General features: G+C 47.4%; 1 protein-coding gene across 1 annotated transcript in view; it reads left to right on the plus strand.

The window, feature by feature from the left end:
* LOC128305156 (WD repeat and FYVE domain-containing protein 3-like) overlaps positions 1-11,903 on the plus strand; it is a 62,348-nt gene extending 50,445 nt beyond the window's left edge. The window contains exon 3 of the mRNA XM_053042477.1: positions 11,227-11,903. Within this exon, the coding sequence (XP_052898437.1) occupies positions 11,227-11,395 (169 nt within the window). The 3' untranslated portion in view covers positions 11,396-11,903. The remainder of the gene's footprint in view (positions 1-11,226) is intronic.
* Positions 11,904-12,641: the final 738 nt, after the last annotated feature.

A 12,641-nucleotide genomic window follows, 5' to 3' on the forward strand; every position in this document is an offset into this window, starting at 1 on the left:
ATAAAATCCAGCTGCCTGGCTCTACGGGGTGAAGCGTCGTCGTGCTTTTGTTTGAAGGCGTACACCAGCGGCTTGTGGTCAGTATATATACTGAACTCGCGTCCTTCTAACTGATATCTAAAATGCTTGATGGCTAGATAAATTGCCGTGAGTTCACGGTCATACGTGGAGTACTTACGTTGCGCTTTCTCAAACTTCTTTGAAAAAAAACCAAGAGGTTGTCGTTCGCCGTCGACTAGTTGGTGAAGTACGGCTCCGGCGGCGGAATCGGAGGCATCCGTCCACAACGAAAGTTCTCCATCTGCCGCGGGGTGTGCCAATAGCGCGGCGCGTTGCAGCTGTTCCTTGCATCTGTCGAACGCTTCGGAAGCTTCAGTTGTCCAGTTGAGTAACGTCTTATCCTTTTTTTTGTTTCCTGGGGTCATTTCGAGCAGGATGCCCTGCGCTTCAAGAGCGTGAGGCAAGAAACGACGGTAATAATTTACCATAGCAAGGAATTTTTTTAGTTCCATTACGTTTGTCGGCCTATCCAACTCGCTTATTGCCTTAACCCGCTCAGGGAGGGGACGTATTCCTTCGGTGTTAACCAGGTGGCCCAGAAAAGAAATTTCGGTCTTATAGAACTCGCATTTCGCTGGATTAATGGTCAAGTGGTGTAGTTCCAACCGTTGGAATAGTTGACGAAGATGGTCGTGATGTTCTGCTTCTGACGATGAGGCGACGATCATATCGTCAATATAAGGGAAGACGAAATCAAGTCCCTGCAGAACGTGATGGATGAGGCGCTGGAAGGTTTGCGCGGCGTTTCTCAATCCGAACGGCATTGTCGTAAACTCAAACAAACCGAAAGGCGTCGTTATCGCCGTTTTCGGGATATCCTCTGGGTGTATTGGGATTTGGTGATATGCCTTATGCAGGTCGACTTTAGAAAAGACAGTCTTGCCTTGCAATGACATCCTAAAAAATCCTGCAAAAATGGTAGAGGGTAACGGTCGGAGACCGTTTTCGCGTTAAGGGTCCTGTAATCGCCACAGGGTCGCCAAGTGCCGTCGGCTTTTTTCGTCATATGAAGGGGACTGGCTCAGCTGCTTTTGGAAGGGCGGCACACTCCGAGCTGCACCAGGGAATCGAATTCAGCCCGAGCAGCTGCGTACTTCTCGGGAGACAGTCGGCGAGGTCGGGCGAAGGTCGATGCGGTGCGCGATTTCAGATTGCTGGTGCGTACCCGGTGCGGTCAATCCTGGTAATCTTGGGGACAACGAAGCGATGGGTGACGTTGCATCACACACTTTGACGGTTGGTTCTTGCAGATTTCGGTCCGGAACACCAGGTATACGTAGTTTTGTTGAAGCATCGACGAGGCATTTATTTCGAAGATCCACCAGGAGGTGAAAATGCAAAAGAAAATCGGCTCCGATGATTGCAGTCCCTACATCTGCGATTACGAAGTTCCAAAGCAACGCTCGCCTTAGGCTAAGATCTAAAGTGTAGAGAGATTCTCCATAAACGCGAATCGGGGAACTGTTTGCGGCAAATAATTGCATCGATGAGGGCTTGCACGGGACGGAGCTGTGCTGCCTGGGTATCACAGAGACGTCAGCACCGGTATCTATAAGAAACTTCTTGTTTGTGTTACGGTTCACTACAACGAGCCGATAGCTGGATGATGAAACGGCATGGACCTCCGGTACAACGTCTCGGTGAGAAAGTCAGGATGATGGAGTGTGGGCACGTTGCTGCCGGCAGTTAAAGGAGCAAGGTGCTCTGCACTTTCGCGCTTCCTGACCATATCGTTCATGATAAAAACACAACCCGTTAGGAGTTGGGGTTACAGCACGATGCATTTGGCGTGGACGGGAACGTGAACGAAGTCGGGCATGTTCCGGGCGAGTGGTCCGCTTCAACACCTCTTCCAAGCGTTGGCTCAGTTCGGCCACCTGTCGCCAGAAGCGTTCGACTTCATCATTTCGTACCTCGGAAACGGTGTGGTACGGACCCGTACGGTGGTATAACGCAAAGGAATCCATAACGGAGTCGGCTACCCGTACTTTATCCTCGACGTTCGGTGAAGCAGCGATCACGGCAGACTGTGCATATGGCGGTAGTCGTCCGATCCAGAGATCGATGAGCATGGAATCGGTCGCGAACGGAGCCGCGGTGCGTCGCATCTCGGCCAGCAACTGCGATGGTTTCCGATCCCCAAGGGTCATTTTCGACAGCAAGCGATGCTAACGACTTCGCTGCGACTCCTCCAAATGCTAAATGATCGCTTTCTTCGCTGTTTCGTAGCGCTCGGTGGTTGGTATGTTCTCGAGGAGATGACGCAACTCGGGAAGGACCCGGATAGGAATGCGTGTCTTCAGGGTATTGAAGCGTCGAGCATGCTGTGCAATCAACATGAAGCGTCGAGCATGCCGGAATGTTCCCCGCGTCAAACCAGTTTTCCAGGGCGAAGAAAAAGGTGTGGACATCGGCGGTGTCCAGCTCGGGTGGTTTAAACTGCATGGCGTTTAGCGATTCCTCTTGCAGCTAACGTAACCCGGTAGAGACCTCACGCGTTGGAGGTATTTCGACGCTCAACGACGTTTGAGTAGAGGTGGCGATGTTAGAGCTAACGTCTTTCGGCGTATCTACCACCGGTGGTTCCACGTTTTTCGGGCTGTGCATCATTTTCCCACACGGATTAAAAGTAAAAAAGGGTGGATCTTACCTTAATCGTAGGCGTCGCCCTTGCAGCTGTCTTCAATCCCAGTGAGGCGCCTCGACGCGTGTTTCGATGTCGGTACGGCTTGGGCTTCCTTCACGAGATGAACAAAATGGCGGCTTCACACACGTGGAAGGCACACGTTCGGCGATAGCAGCGTCGATTGGCTGGGTGTCTCCGATTCACAGGGAACGTTGAGGAGTTTCCGATTCCGAAGGACAATTTCCTCGTGGCGAGGTTAAAACGTCGAGTGCAGCGATAAATGCTGGGTGAGAACAAACTGCAATGACGGCTCTTGTTGTACAAATTGTGCACGCCACTTGGCGTCGTTTTTTCACCACACATACACTGAGAAAACTCTCCCGAATGTCCCAATGTGTTCGAGTTTAAACGGAGTTTTTCGGAGTCTCTTCGGAAGACCACAACCGGGGATTATTGGTGATTCGGGGGATTGGTTTGCTTTGAGAGAAGTGGTTCCCAAAATGCACCACGCTACAGATATTGGAAATCATTGCAGAATCGCGTTTGATGAATTTTCGCGTATGTTGAATTGGGGCAATAGTACACATTTAAGTTTTGATTATTCTTTAAACATATAGACTCGATTTCGTTTTTGCTCGCATTAGATCAACATTTTAAGTGGATTTTACAAAGAAAATACTACCAAAAGTCCAAAATGTTACTAATTTAAATTTGAAGGATGTATCAAAAATTGGCTTCCTATTTATCGAACGCATCTTTGAAATCAGTGTATATTGCATCTAATAAGTGGGCCAATCCCTGTTGATGAACATGGATACACTATTATAAAAAAGACGCATGATGGTATTTCATCGGGTCCAGGATTATTAGAAGGCTCCAACGCATGATCGCAGCGAACAATGTTTCCGGCATATGAATGTTGTCCCAAGTAAATTGAACCACATTTTGTGGAATATAAGATAACGCTAAATCGTTCGCTGTTTGGTTCGCAGACGGAACAACGAATACTGCTTTTTTACAGTTAACGAATCGCCAAAATGCTTTAGGCTTCGTATATAGTTTTTTTTTTGCATATTTGAAGTATAGCAACTAGAGTAGAGTAGAACGCAATGTTAATACATCTTAACCTATTAGTTGATTCATGAAATGACACTTTATCACAAGATAGTCCTGACTTTTTGAATCGCCTATAAGTTTTACATTTAATTTAACTTTAGTCGATTTAAGAGAGCTTTACGATCGATTACTCTAAATAGAATACACTTCTGAACTTATTTAGTAGGACAGCATTTTTTAAAAACACTAGTTATTTTCGTTATGAAAAGTTCAGTGGTATGTAAAGTTTCAGTATGTATGTACGTCAATCACGGACGCGTGATACCTGTGGGACAATTACAATACAATGTACTTGTGCTACCTGGGATTGGCATACGTTGAAGAACCAGATCCGTCCTGATTTTACCGCTTAAGACGTCGTTGAGTTCAGAATCACGGAGCTGATCCTCGGCCAATTTAACAATGTCGATTGTCGGTGTGTGTTGTACAGTTTCTATACGCGAAAGCAGGTCAGCAGTAACGTTTTCCTTTCCCTCCACATGACGAATGTCCGTGTAGAACTGTTCAATGAAGTCGAGGTGACGAGCCTGTCTTGGGGACGCTTTGTCCAGGGACTGTTTGAACGCATAAACCAGTGGTTTATGGTCTGTATAAATGTGGAAAGTGCGTCCTTCCAACAAATGACGGAAGTGTCTAACGGTGAGATACATGGCCGTCAACTCCCGATCATAAGTACAATACTTTTGTTGCCCTTTGTCGAATTTCTTGGAGAAGAAACCAAGCGGTTGCATCTCTCCGTCGACGACCTGATGAAGGGCGGCTCCAGCAGCAAAGTCGGACGCGTCACACCACAGTGATAACTCGGCAGTCTTGTCAGGATGCGCCAGCATGGTGGCTTGAGTGAGCTGGCGTTTGCATTCCTCGAAGGCGGTGGTCGTAGCAGAAGTCCAGGTAAGCGGTGTCTTGCCGTTCCGTTTATTTCCTGGGATCATCTCTAAGATCGGGCCTTGGGCTTTCAGAGCATGCGGGATGAAGCGCCGGTAGAAATTTATCATGGCCATAAATCTCTTAAGGCCCATGATGGTTTCAGGTTTAGGAAACTTCTCCACGGCTGCTACCTTCTCTTCTAGCGGACGGATTCCTTCGGTCGTAACGCGATGTCCAAGGAAAGAAATTTCCGACTGGAAAAAATCACATTTCGCCACGTTGATCGTTAATCTGTGCTGTGCGAGGCGAGCAAACAGCTGCCGTAAATGTTCACGATGTTCTTCGAGAGTCGTCGACGCTACGATGATGTCATCGATGTACGGAAATACAAAATGCAAACCCCGTAAAACGTCGTGAATGACCCGTTGGAAAGTTTGGGCAGCATTGCGTAGATCGAACGGCATGGTGGTGAATTCGAATAATCCAAAGGGCGTAGCAATCGCTGTCTTCGGAATGTCGGTCGGGTGTATTGCTATTTGATGGTACGCTTTCTGCAGGTCCACTTTGGAAAAGATGTTCTTCCCTTGCAACTGCATGGTGAAATCCTGCAGAAACGGAAGCGGGTACCGATCAGGAACGGTGTTCGCATTGAGCGCTCGATAGTCACCGCATGGACGCCAGGTACCATCCGCCTTCTTGACCATGTGCAAGGGACTGGCCCAGCTGGCTACTAGAAGGTCGGCATTCTCCCAGTTGCATTAGCGACTCAAATTCTGCTCGTGCAGCGGCGTACTTGTCGGGCGGGAGTCGACGTGAGCGGGCGAAAGTTGGGGGTCCCGTAGTCTCAATGCGATGCGTTACTTCGGACTGCATCGTGGTTTCAGGCGTATTCGTAGCAGTTATGCCTGGGAATTCGCTAAGAAGGTCTGCCACGGGTGACGTCGCGTCACATACCTTGACGGTAGGCTGGCGTGTAGCATCTGGCAAACCCGGAACAGTGAGGTTGGTCAACGCGTCCACTAAGCAGCGCTTGTGGAGATCGACGACGAGATGGTAGTGGCTGAGAAAATCCGCTCCGATGATCGCAGAGTCAGACGCTTTCACATGCGTCTTTAATCTGGATTGAACAAATGGTCTTACCTGGTTCAGACCAGCAAGCAAAATACTTTGTTTTGACGTTTTTCGAGCAGCTGACCGAACCCCACGTTAGGGAAACGATCTAATCCTTTTTTCCTATTTGTGTCGCTGTATTTCGATTTTAGTCCGGAATAAGATCTACAGATCTTATTGGCGATTGGTGTTCAAGAGAGGTGAGAAGGCAGAGAATCGGATTTTATAAAGCAATCATTTGGCAACGAGTAGGTGAGGCTCTTTACATCTGAGGAAGAGGTTCATCATATCGCGTTGAGCCTGCAACCGGTTCAAAACAATGCGACCGTATGCTGGATGTAGGTGCTGATGTTGTTAATTCGACCCTTGTCGAGGGCCCGCCACTGAACAACAGCACTACCACTCTGAAACTGCACCAAGCTACAATTGACCACTTCTTTCGCGTGTAATCGATCTTTCGATCGACGCAGAACGTCACGACCTGGGACTCGTTTAATCCCTGCTGCTGCTGCGCAATGTGCTCCTTGTACTAGTGCTACGTTTTACTATCAAAACGTACGGGGATTACGCACTAAGACTGACGAACTACGGCTTGCAGTGACGGAATCCGACTTCGACGTAGTGGTGCTTTCCGAGACCTGGCTTGACCCGAGCTTGCCATCCGCGCAGATGTTTGACAATAGTTTCCGTGTTTACCGCTGTGACCGGTGTGCTGCTAACAGTACATGCTACATGGTGGAGGAGTGTTGATTGCTTGCTCTCGCTCTCTGACATCACGGGAATTCCGTACGGAGCATTCATCGCTCGAGCTTACATGTGTTGTTATGCAGTTCGGCAATATTCGTCTTTTTATTGTTGCGGTTTATATACTCCCTCGGCTTGCCGCGAATCCATCAACGCATCACGATTTTGACGACTACATCAGCTCGATATGTGCGGTGATTCGTCCTGGTGACGGCATTCTGCTGTTCGGGGACTTTAATCAACCGGCCTTTTCCTGGTCAGCTGTCCAGCCGGATCCTGATTTGACGGTTTTGCATTACGAGCCGCGTACGCTTTCTGCGCTTTCCGCCCAGTTTGCAGACGGGATGCATCGATGCGGACTTTTCCAGCTCAACGGCAGCTCTAACACCAGTGGACACGTTTTGGACCTCCGTCGATTGATGCGTCGTTGGTCTTGCGGGCGATTGACAACGCATCCAATTATTGTGACATTACATCGCTTTGCGCCTGCGCCAAGGTATTTGAGCTTCTAATGTATGAACCGCTTATCGCTGCCCCCTCGAACTACATTAGTGAGGCTCAACATGGATTTGTTCCCAAGCGCTCAACCACCACCAACCTCTTGGAGTTCGTTAGCCTCTGCCACAGGACTATTGATGTCGGCCTTCAGGTTGATGCCGTATATACGGATATCAAAGCAGCTTTTGACAGCGTACCATACTCAATTCTTCTCGCTAAGCTTGAAGTCCTTGGTCTTCATGCTAAAATGCTGGCCCGAATGCGGTCCTGCCTTTGCGGCCGATCGTACCAGGTATTCCAGTCCTGGTGTTCCAGAATGGCCTAGAGCTTTGCGCCGACAAGTGCGCTATAATAACGTTCGCTAGAAAACGCAGCCCGCTATTATTAAAGTATGCCAATAATGGGTCTGCCCTTGTGCGCCAAAGCTGTGTCAGGGACCTTGGAGTGCTCCTTGATGCTAAGTTGAGCTTCCACGATCAGCTTGAGCATGTTACTACTAAGGGCAACCAGCAAATTGGCCTGCTGAAGAAGTTAGAGCGCGATATCACTGATCCGGTCTGTACTAAGGCGCTCCTAAGGTGGCCTACGGGGCAGGGGGTGGTGTGCTATACCTCCCCTCGGCGAAGTGGTCGTGCGATTTGATACCTAACACGAGTAGTCGCCGGCAAAAGTCCGATCCCACGCCTCCGCGTGGCGCTGCTGGATACGGACATACTGGGCCTCACTAACTCAGTATGCCCTAACTAAATTGGGACGGTTGCTGGCCGCGAGATGTAGTGGAATGCATTTAAGTGGAGTTTGTCGCCCACTCGTATGGTTAACCTTAAAATCCGTTGTGTCTGCAGGAGACCGCGAGATATTGGAACTGGAAGTGGAGGCATTTGCACGGTGCTCGGACGTCAATGTGTAGAAATCCAAGCAAGCACGGGTAATTGCAGTGTCACATGAAAGATCAACCCTAAAATCCGTTGTGTCTTCGCAGGCGTGAGTGTTGGGAACGGTAAAGTGGGCTGCACCCATGAGGGCGCAGCAGCCTTAAGTTCAAACCCAATTATGCCGCATCTGCAGCAGGACCGAGCATGGAGGATGTTGGAGTTGGACTTCATTGTCCAGTCTGAAATGCGTCGTGTCCTGTAGATGTGGGGCCGAAATATAGAGGTTAACGTGAACGGGTGTAAACCGGGATCCGGGGGCGTCCGGCCCGGCCCTTAACGATCTATTCCTTATAAGTAGGCCATATCATGGCTCCAGCCGGGGCAGAAACATGCAATCCTGAGAATAGTTGTCTTTGAACGCTATTGACTGCGCACCACCTCCGCAGTCATGAGAGGCCTTTGCAGGGATTGGGGATAAGCGCGGTGCCGCCTGGTGCCAGTCGTAAAGTCCTCACTGCTAGCTCCCCGCACACAAAACTCCTTGCACACAATTTGAGTGGTCGCAGGTACACCTACCGGCTCTTGAACGCATAAGTCAACGGTAGTAGTTGACAGGTGTATCGTGTGGCAAGTGTACAAATCGGTGTCTACGTGGGTTCGAACGCTTGAGGTCGTTAACATGCTCCTTGTGGGCAGTTCTCGGTTGTAGACATCGTGGTATGCGTCGCTGTAGGGGTGCGCCACGCGGGCAATCCCGCCACTGCAGCATCAGACTCGTGAGGTTGAGTGCGCGAAGGGTGACTATGTGGAACCATGGAGGAGCATCATGCCCCTCCACCATGTAGTCTATACGTGGACCGTGCTTTGCCAATCGCGAGGGGAGTAGGCTGAAGCACGGATAGTTTCATTACTCCCGTGTGGATGCCGTGATCATCTCGAACGCCTGACATCTAACCAATGTTCATCGCGCGGCGCCGTGGGAGTTTTGTTAGCTTCTTAGTAAGGACAAATGTACCCAGAGAGCCCATGCTGACGTAAATGTCTTAACGGACCATCCGGCATGGGTTTCTGAGGCTTGAGGAGTTGTTAGTCCGTAGGCGCTCCGGCGAATCGGGCAGTTCCCTGACTATGGTGGTTCCTGTTTTAACAGGCATCCTTGGCACGGATGCGGGTTCTCTATGAAGATTCTCTCCTCTGACAATCCAAAAGAATAGAAAGAAGGTGGCCTACGGCTGCGCGTCCTCTGGCCCTTCTGGAGTCCATTCAGCGCAAGTATACGCGGTTTGCTCTGCGTTCCTGGAGCGTCCAAGTTGACTACAACGGACGCTGCGCGCTACTGGGCCTGGAGTCGCTGAAACCGCGAAACTGTAACGCGCAGAGATTATTTGTCGCAGGGTTACTTGACCATCGGATCGACTCGCCGGCACTGCTATTCAGGCTTAATATCTACGTCCCGGCGAGATCGCTACGTGCCAGACTATTACTTGACGTGGAGGAACATCATAGTCGTTTTGGTTCCTATGATCCGTTATTGTCCATGTGCCGAGAGTTTAACGCTGTTTGTGATCGTTTTGATCCTGACTTTGTCGCGCTTATTATTCTTAAATTGTGTTCGTTCTGTGCGACCAACCACGTGCTAAATTTACATTTATACCCAAGTTTCAAAGAGGCCATATGAGGCTCATTGAATAAATAAATTAACAAATTAACAAATATCTCCCGGTTCACAATACGGCGTGGTATTTAGCAGTATAGCCTGGTACTGTGTGATCAACCCTTGATTTCATAACACTAATAGGTGATGACCACACACCACTTTATAAAACCATCAACAGTTAGCTGTTTTAACTAAAGGCATTCAAAACGAAGGAAAACTTTAACGACCAAGTTGATTGTGAAACTTCGCGATATAGTTAACAAGTAGGCTAGACCCCTGGCAGCACAATTGTACTGATAGCGCACCGGTTAGAGCAATTGCAATCGTACGATTAGGGGTACGAAGAAGAAGATCTATCCGTACAATGCAGATTGACAGCTCGGATGCTTCCCCCAAGGTTCATAATGGTTATTATGTCTCAAGGTTATTAAATATTAATTAAAATAATTTTTGATCCTTTTTTTTGTTTACAATTTTTATTTCACTACAATGTTTTTATATTACAATACATTACCGCACAATCTTTAAAATAGTTTTAGTCAGGCATTCTGACCGAAACTGGGACACACGATCGGAACATCCTATCATGACGAACGCAGGATGATGATGATGATGCCCACCGGAATGATCATCTACTTCCAGTATTGCATTGTCCTCGTCCTCGATGTTTGTCCGTGTGTAGATATCGTCTTCCTGCGGTTGCTGCTGGTTCCTGCAGTGCAGCTCCCTTCTGTGCCATCTGGAAATATAGTTATGGTACATGTTTAATAGAAACTGTGACTTTTTCAACAGTTCCAGCTAATGTATGTAATAAGTACTTACTTGAAGGAGTATATTCCTTGCACAATCTTTGGTCAGTTGTTCTGTTCTCTTTGATAAACTTTTCACAAACTGCAACTACTTGGCACGAACGTAGAGTGAAACCTGTAGCCAAACAACGCAAGGTACAAAGCCACACAAGCCAATGATGAGCTGGGTGACAGGCATGCTCGCGACCACGCACATATCTACATACGGGAAGCATAGGCTGATCGGTTTGACAGCTAGCCTATTCGTACAATTGTGCCGCCAGGGACGCAAGGAAAAAGTGTCACTAATATCACGATAACAAAGTGTGAGTAAGCATATTATGCATCTTACACGGGCGACAAACCGTCAAATGAAATCTAAAATGGCGAACCCCTGTTTTGGCTATTATTTGACCTCTATTCTAAACAGACCTTGATTCCATACCCTCTTGCAAAGTGAGCTGTCAAATCGTATGGAAACAGTTCGGCTTCTTCTCGGCTGCCTCTGGGCTCCTTAGTCAATGACGTCACTGAGAGAAGAAGTCCAAATTGTATCCATCGATGTGGCGTGTATGTACGTGTATATGCGCGTGTATTTATAGCATGTGCTACGTAGTTTTTCGGTACGTTGACAGGGCTAGGTGGCTATCACATGGTGCTCTTCACTGTTGCTGCGGTGTTTTGCTGCAAAAAAGCGCTTCTTATTTACTAGTTTTTGCTACTTGAACGAGCTCAAATCGTCTGCCCGAAGGTGATCCGTTTACATTTTTTTGTTTTTTTTTCACGCTAGTAATGTGGACGCTGAAAAAAAGTCAATATAGTAATGATAAGCAATGTATGTTTGTTCATCTGTATATTAATGCTTAAGTTTCTCTTTTTTTGCAGAGCATTAAATCGAAGCACAGAAACCGCATCAAAAACTATAGCATCGTTTTTAGAGCTTTATAATGTATACGGCAGAGAAGAAGCGGGTAATGGAGCAGTGTTATTGACAGCAGTCAATTTTATGGTTACCACAATGAACGATAGTTCCTTACAAGAGGTATGTACCTAACCGCATTTTTATGTAAATGTTTGTATTTAATGCAATAACTACTACGTTCAAGAATCATTGTTCTGTATTTTCTCGAACAATGGTACAAATCCACTAAAAGAATTTGGCTTGCTTGTAAATATTCGCTTTATTCTACTTCTCCTTTTTGCTGTTTGATAATACTGCAGTTGATGATGCTGGATCATTATGGTGCGATGAGTTCAGATGTTTGAAGCTCACGTTGGCGAAGCCCATGTATGGCGTGTGGTCGAATGGGTTGTTGTGATCTGCTTGCTATTTCTTTTCTCTAGAACTTCTGTTTCTTAACCTTTTGCCACCTTGTGTATGTATTGCTGGTATTGTCCATACAAAACTTCGACTAGACTCAACTCGCCCAAAGGCCGTAAATCTGAGAGCTTGGAACTAAACGTGACCGTTTTTGGACGTCGTGTTTTGGTCTTGATTATGTGCCAAAGGAAGCAGGTTGGACCCCAACTCGGTCGCGTTTTGAGATGTGTGGCTTTGCTAAAGCGCTTTTTTTAGCTTTTGCAAAATTTAACGAACGGAAATTTAGCAAAAGGCAAAAGAATAAATAAAGGTGGTGGTGGTGGTACACGTGTTTATCAGTACTATTTGTCCTTTTTCCACTACTCTTCGCTCTAGCATTTATTCCTTGGCTTGGAATGTGCTGTTCTGTCGTCTTGCTACTGCTACCACATATCAGCTGTGTGTGGGGAAAGTGAAGGGAACACAGTTCCGCCATTCTCCAAAGAGAAAGGACGCTAAAAATTACCCTTGAAAAAAACCCCGCAAGATAGTGAGTAAATTACCATACATACGACCCAAACAACGACCAAACCAACTCGACTAGGACAGACTAATCACGAACATCCAAATATAACAAAGACAACAGTTTAAGACAGTAGTGACAAAAAAACCAATAGTGTAGGACGCCTCAAGCATGGGGGTCGATGACCCCGGCGGTGGTAGGATCTTTGGATCCTATTACAGCATTCTTGACGAAGATAGAGGGATAAACAGCAAAAAAAGGAAAAAAACAAGGCTACACATTGGTGAAACAACAGAAACGTATGTTGATGAAGCCTATATAATAGTGGAAAGTACAACACCGGGCAAATCTTTAACCACATACAACCCTTTCCTCTTTGCAAAAGCCACAGAACAAGCTATAGGAAATAAGCCACTGCAAACCACCCTACTGCGTGATGGCAGAATCCTCATCAAAGTAAAAAATGCTAATGAGGCA

Source organism: Anopheles moucheti, chromosome 3 (assembly GCF_943734755.1).
Source record: "Anopheles moucheti chromosome 3, idAnoMoucSN_F20_07, whole genome shotgun sequence".
NCBI classification, from domain to species: Eukaryota; Metazoa; Arthropoda; class Insecta; order Diptera; family Culicidae; genus Anopheles; species Anopheles moucheti.